Consider the following 7,204-nt stretch of genomic DNA (forward strand, 5'->3'; position numbering starts at 1 on the left):
TTTTATTAGAAACAAAATAGAAATATGCATATTATTTCTAGATGTTTAAATAAATGCTTCTGGACTTAAAATTTCATAGTTTCTGAGTCAGGAAGTCATTTACGATAGGAAGCCAGGAAACTGGAAAGTTTTCTAAATATCATGCATTTTAACTAATAAAATAGTGTGAATTCAAAAGTTTTTATAAAATACCAAATTTTCATATGCTTACCTGGGAAAAGAACTTAAATATTTTTATACATTTATATAGATATTGATTTTTTTTCAGACACTTTAGGAATTGAAGATGATGAAGTGGCAGAAACTGTTTACAGAGATAAGAAGAGACAGTTACCTTTGGAACTCACAGTGGAACTAACAGAAGAGACATTTAATGGGACAGTAACGGCTTCTGACAGCATAGTGCTTTTCTATGCTGGTTGTGAGTATGAGCCTTAGAGACTATATTACATATTAGGACATTTAAAGTAGGCAAATTTTATTTTTGCATTCTGTATATTGCATGTTGTAGAGTGACACAGTTTTCATATGTCCCATTTACTTCTAGCTACCATATTTCCCCATGTATAAGATGCACCCTTTTTCAAAAAATTTGGGGTCTAAAAACTGGGTGCGTCTTATACAGTCGTCGTAGATTTTTTTACTTGCATTTCCCACTGAGAACGAGGTAATATATGAAGACAGTGATTCGTCATCAGACACAGATGACGACAAGCTAATGGTTGGGAGTTTTGACAGTGATGAGGAGTTGTATGAATTTTATGATGAATGAAACTTGAGTTCAATAACTTTACGTAATACTTTTTAAAAAATTTCGGGCCCCAAAATTAAGGTGCGTCTTATACATGGGAGCATCTTATACATGGGGAAATACGGTAATTTCTGAGGTTGTAAAACTGATTATATATATCTGACTTACAAATTGAAGGTTAATGATTAGATGTTCAGCTTATTAGTTTAGAAAAATTATTTTGAATTCAAACTAATGATTTTAATATATTAGCAGTTTTTACTGTTTTATAGGAAGTATGCTTTTATCTTCAAATAATATCCCTTCAACTATTGTATATTCCTTGCAATATGAATGCAGAAAATTAGTTGCTTTGGGAACCCTCTTAAATATTTGGATCAATATTGAGTACTGTATACTAGAAAATTATTTATTAAGAACTAACAATTTTGGGAAACCCCATAAATCTATATGTTTGTTATGTATAAGCGTGGATGCTTTGGAGATAAGCATGTTGTAATATCTGTTGAATTTTTAATTTTAATGTAGGGCAAGCAGTATCCATGGCATTTCTGCAATCCTATATCGATTTGGCAATTAAATTGAAAGGTATTGTGCAATGCATGCTTCTTTTCCTGGTTCTGAGCTGCAGCTGTTTGTAAAACTGGGTCATGCTAAAGACTAAGAAAACCACATAAAATTTCAGGTTATTATGTTTTTGTCTCCAAGGATAAGTTAATGAACCATGAGTTTCAAAAATGCTCAGAAGCATTCATTTTGATTGTCTTCGTGGAACTGTCTTCAATAGAACGTAGAGAGCCCAGTTATTGAGTATTTGAGGCCACACAGTTAATCCATAACCTTTTTGGTTAAATTCATCTATTCAGCAAATATTTGCATGCCTACTCTTTGCTAGTTACTATTAAATATTAGTAAATAAATACCAAATACTGATAAATAAACATGTTACAGACAAGACGCAGTCGTATAGCCAGGAGCTAAGCTATATAGTTAGCTCCGTATGGACTAGGATATTTCTTAATAGCTAGGATCATTTTCTTTTAACTATTCTAGGAAATGTGATCCAGTGATAGGCAAATAAGAATCCAAGGGATGGCCTTTAACTCAAAATGTCTATGCCATTATCCTGGCAAAGACATAGGGAGAAGTAGAGAGGCCTGTTAGTAAGAGAGAGGTGATGGATTAGGATAATGTTTTGTAATCATTTAAATAAGACAGAATGTATCATGCTTCATATCTGTAGTATGATTTCCTCCTACTGTTTTTCTTGTAAATAGAAGTTATTATAATTAAATAGTCTTATTCTTGGCTACTCTAGGAATGTATCGATCCGCCATTTAGTTTTGGGGGGCACTAGTTTACAGGCTCTTTTATTATTTAGTAAGTTCTTTATGGGCAGGTTGTGTGCCTTATACCTAGCTCACTGGACTTGGTGTATTGCCATAGAATGCAGAATATCTGGTTTTTAATAATTGTTGAATAAATGAATAACCTAATATAGGAGAATTTCATAAATTTTGTTTTATTTAGTGCAAAATGTATACTGGTGTACAACTTATTTATATACTGGGGACGTTTGTGAACTCTGTAAGAAATTGATTGCTGAAAGTCACTCCTAAATATAACATGCTCTATAATAATAAAAACGCCAGAGTTTTTAAAAAGCATCTTTGAACCATTTCTCTAACTTTCATTTCCCAGCCACATTTGATTCAATTTTTGATTATTTCATTATCCAAGTGAAGAGGTGATAAAGCCTTTAGATACTGGGATTTCTAATCTTTTTTTTTGTTTGTTTTTTTAAAATCAAATCCTGTTATTCTCTTTCAGGTTATCCTTTGTAGTTGCAGTTTATGGACAGATTTAAGTTTCTTCTTTTAGGTTCTCCAGCCTTATTGGAAAATTATTAAAAGAAAGGAAAAGCGAGAGGGGTGGGGAGGTGAAATATAAGCCATAATGAAGTAGTGATTGGATAATGTCCCTGCATAATAGAATTATCCCCTCAGCCCATTTGGTTAGTTACCAAATGAAAATGAAAAAAGATTCCCTTACTTTATTCACTATTAATGACCAAATAGAGACTACCTGACGTCTGAATGCAAGGCCTCTGAGTTGTATGTGTTTATTGAATAAAACAGCAGATTACCAACCTAGGTCTTGATTTCCTTTTTCATTTAATATGTTCTTTATGAGTAACAATTCTCTTAGTAATTAAATATCAGATAAATGCACTTTTGGAGGTTCAGCAGACATAATGTAAAAATGCATAATATAGGTAACTATAGTGTTTCATGTCTGTGTTGAAGCCCAAACTATAACTTTGTAAATTAGGAAAATATTGTAATACTTTGTTCATTTAGTTCTCTAACCTTTCACATTGACCTCTTGGGAAAACGTCACTTTTCATCTTAGTCCAAAACAGTGAAGAATATTTTATACTCAGTCACAAGGTGGCAGCAAATGTCAAGTTTTTATACTTACATAATATCTGTAACTAAGAAAATCTGGTTTTTTCCTTTGAACTAGGAACCCCATTTGAAATTTCTGCTTTGGTAAAGTATATGGGATATAATACTACAGGCATCTTAGAATATTAGACTATTCCAATTGAGACATGATTAAATATTGAAACTATTTTATAGGAAATAAAAATTTTAAATTAGTAACTGTAATATAGGTGGCCTTGCAATGTTTAGTGACATGTATCAATATTCTTTTTTCAGTTTTAAAGATAACATCAAAGTTTTCAACTTGGAATTCTGGGACAAAAGAACAATAACACTTTTAGCAGAGGATGCTTATTGAAAGAAAAGAATTACATTTGTAGTAGTACTATATTCCATACTTGGGTGGTAGTATATAATACGATACTCGGTATGAACAACTATCACTAGATATTTATTGACTAAATAATTAAAATAAAAGATAAGAGGACTTTGTAGAGAAGTCACAAAGCAAATCTAATTTTAGAAGGAATAAGGATTTATCATTTATGTGCTCATACAATATTTGGGTATTAATATACTTTAGAGTAAAATTTTTTAATTGGTTCATGAACAAATATCGGGGCATATTCCACAATTTTTATTGGATACATACTGTATAACCAACATTGTGATAGACAGCGGGAATATAGTGGTGAATAAGACAGATATACACTGCCTGTATTATCAAGCAGATTGCTAACAGTAAATCTAGTGATAAGTTATTGCATCTATGTGGTATAATGTAGAATATTTATTATGTAAAAATGAATTTTCGGTATTAAAACCTTGGTGATAAAATATTAAAATGTTGCATTTCACAATAAATCATATGGTTAGATTACCTCCTAAATTAGGATATATCCTAAATTGATATACACAGATTCCTTCTTTGATCTAATATATTAAAGTTTTCTTTTATTGGAATTTATTCCTTTCTTTCTCTGCTGACTTGTGTGGCGCTTGTTTTGTTTGGTTTTTTATCTCTTTCCACCTAATGATTTACATATTTTGGAGAACTTTACATATATTCTTATAGAACAAGTAGGAATTTCCCTTTGGGATTCCACTATGTGTTTTCTTAGGCTGAAAAGAAATTATAATATTTAGGATGGTTGCCCCTAGCCCTGAATGAGTTTCACGTGTGCCATTTATTCAACACACATATTTAAGGTATTTCATGTGCAAGGACTGCTGTAGATGCTGGAAAATCAATGATGAGTAAATCAGACACAGTCCCTACTCTTAAGAAGCTCTCTTGGTAGAAACAGACATTAATCAGTATATAAATAAGTATATAAATAAGTATATAATTACATAATAAGATAAAGAAAGGAGCATGGCTCTGCAAGAGCATAGGAACCTGTTGTATTGTAGATCAGCTTGTACTAAGAAGGTTTTTTTGAAGTAGTCACACATGCAGAGATCTGAAGGGATGAGAAAGATCGAACTCTGCAAAGGTTGATGAGGGTGGGCTGGTAACAAACAGATTGAGTTTTATTATTATTATTTTTTTTTTTAGCTGAGCCATCCTGCCACCTGTTGGCAGCTCAGCGACTGATTAGCTCGGACTGGGACTTGAACTGCTGTTGCTCAGAGCTCACACTCTTGAGCGAGCTCTTAACCAACTGAACCACTCAGCTAGCCCCTCAGGTTGAGTTTTAAAAAGATCTCTAGCTTCAGTGGAGTCATACTGAACTCAGGGAAATGAATTAGAAGTCTATTGTAGTAATCCAGGAGAAGTAGTGGCAGTAAAGAGAAACTGACAGATAAAAGAGATATTTAAAATTTGGGTGGTAAAATTGAAAGCATATGCTGATGAATTTAATTAGGCATGGGGGACTTGGGAATGGGGAGGCATGGATACTTTGTTTTCTGAATGGAAGTGTTCAGTATATTTGGGAAGGAAACCATGGTTTTAGACATACTGAGTTTGAGGATGTTTGCATTCAAAGACAAATAGAGAAGGCAGTATACGGATACATGGGTCTGGAACTTTCAGGAGGAGCCTGGGCCAAAGGTAAACATTTAGGATTCATTAGATTGTTGAAGGGTTTTGAGATTGTCTAGCACGAGAGTGTAGAGAAGGGAGCATAAACTGAGCCTTGAGAAACTCGCATCTCTACTGGCAGAAGGGCCTGCGAAAGGGACCGAAAAAGGAGCAGCAAAGAGAGGTGGGGAAAAAGCCAGTGGGGAAGATGTTGCAAAAACCAAGAGAAGTGTTCAGCGGCAGTGTTTCATGCTGCTGGGAGGTTAAAAGAAGAATGGGTTATAAAAATATTGGCAATTCTCAACAACTGAGTTTTCTACATTAATATTTATAAAATGTTCATTTTTCTTCTATGTAGGCACATCCACTATGCTGCTGGCTAGAGTAAACTGTGCAGATTGGTCTGATGTATGTACCAAGCAAAATGTCACTGAATTTCCAGCTGTAAAGATGTACAAGGAAGGTGAGAACCCAGTATCTTATGCTGGCATGTTAGGAACAGAAGATCTCCTAAAATTTATCCAGCTGTAAGTATTCAGCTCCACCCTAACATTTTATTTTATTTTTTTTATCAAAATGTGTTTATTGGGATGCTTCCTCACTCATCTTGACTCGGGGCTTTTAGTGCTGCTCCTTCTGAAGGAGCATCCTTCTCTAAGCCTTGCTTTTCCTCCTGTGGGCTGACAGAGGACTGTGGAGCAGCCAACACACAAAACTACTGTTTGTGCATGGCTCAAGACGGTGGTGATTTTATAGCATCCTGGGCATTTCACGTCCATGAAGTGGGAGTTGGGGCTCTGCACCAGGCGCTTCTTCTTGTGTTTCCTCTTCTCTTCTGGAGAGGGATGAAGGAGATCCTTAGCGAGAGGCATGCTCTCATGGGGAGGTTGTCACCGCCGGAAAGCCACCCTAACATTTTAAAACTTTTAGGCCTCTAAAACTTTTAATTATAGATGTTGCTGACACACTTTGAGGATAATAGAATTGAGATCACAAGATAAGCATTGATGAGGAGAGTATTCACATTCCATCACTTTTGGGGAGATAGAATGGGTGTGATTTTTTGTTCGTTTGTTTAGAATACTCTGCCTTTATTTTGTCAGATGTTTATCCTGAGAAATATTTGCTAAGTTCAGTATGTTTTATTTTTTTTACAAGCAGAAAAGTATCTTTAAAAATTAATTTTGAATATAGTTGTATATTCATTTAGCAACAGGATTTCCTGTCCAGTGAACATAACGTCTGTCCAAGAAGCAGAAGAATATTTACATGGGGAATTATATAAAGACCTGATCTCTCATTCTAGAGTATCAGTGCTGGGACTATTTAGTCCAACCATGACAACAGGTAAGTAGAATTGAACTTTTAAATTATGCAATACATAGGTAAAAACTTTTTTACTAGTTTTTTTTTAAAGAATTACTGTCTTTTTAAATCCCAACTAATTCAAATTATAGAGGATTTAGAAAATACAGGGAAATTTGAAGAAAAAAATAAAAGTCTGTAATTATTTAGTCGTTAAAATTTTATGTAATTCCTTCTTTTTCTGTATACCCATGTATTGCATATTTATATATATTTTAATGTAATTGGGTTAGTACTGTGTATCTAGGTTAGTTTCTTGCTGTTTTTGTTTAACATTACCTGGGTGCATTTTGTTCCATATGAGTGATATTCTTCAGAAACACCATGGCTGTATAATATTTGATGGGATGACTGTACTGTTATTTATTTATTTATTTATTTATTTATTTAAATTGGGGAGTTGGGGGAAGGGGAACAGACAAGTTGCTGTTGTTTTGTTCTTCAGTCTAGTTGTGGAGGACGTTGCTTCACTGGCTCAAGTTGGCACCATCATTGCGCTCTTCCTGGGGGAGGCACATCAGTCGCCGGGTTCTGGACGGCCGCTCACTGCGGCTGCTGGCCGCTCACGCTGGCTGCTGGCTACATATGGTAGCCCATGGCAACCCACTGCAGCAG

The 7,204-nt window shown here is 34.4% G+C and overlaps 2 protein-coding genes across 8 annotated transcripts in view; one reads left to right on the forward strand and one right to left on the reverse strand.

Moving 5' to 3' along the window:
- The window catches only part of TXNDC16 (thioredoxin domain containing 16), an 83,711-nt gene that overhangs the window by 50,517 nt on the left and 25,990 nt on the right, over positions 1–7,204 (forward strand). For all 7 annotated transcript variants that reach the window (XR_002124378.1, XM_019645556.1, XM_019645543.1 and 4 more), the window contains 4 exons: positions 269–421; positions 1,280–1,339; positions 5,583–5,751; positions 6,435–6,571. Coding sequence is in view for 6 of the 7 variants with exons in the window: in XM_019645556.1 (XP_019501101.1) it covers positions 269–421; positions 1,280–1,339; positions 5,583–5,751; positions 6,435–6,571 (519 nt within the window). In the remaining variant the exon portion in view is untranslated. The remainder of the gene's footprint in view (positions 1–268; positions 422–1,279; positions 1,340–5,582; positions 5,752–6,434; positions 6,572–7,204) is intronic.
- Positions 5,827–6,207, reverse strand: LOC109384524 (40S ribosomal protein S27-like). The gene has a single exon (XM_019645953.1). It carries the CDS (start codon positions 6,094–6,096, stop codon positions 5,827–5,829), a length of 270 nt encoding a protein of 89 aa, XP_019501498.1. The 5' UTR covers positions 6,097–6,207.

Source organism: Hipposideros armiger, unplaced genomic scaffold, assembly GCF_001890085.2.
Source record: "Hipposideros armiger isolate ML-2016 unplaced genomic scaffold, ASM189008v1 scaffold_5, whole genome shotgun sequence".
In the NCBI taxonomy this organism is placed as follows: Eukaryota; Metazoa; Chordata; class Mammalia; order Chiroptera; family Hipposideridae; genus Hipposideros; species Hipposideros armiger.

Bases quoted from the DNA above. Each gene is read 5' to 3' on its own strand.
- LOC109384524 (XM_019645953.1), bottom strand. From the start codon at position 6,096: ATGCCTCTCGCTAAGGATCTCCTTCATCCCTCTCCAGAAGAGAAGAGG.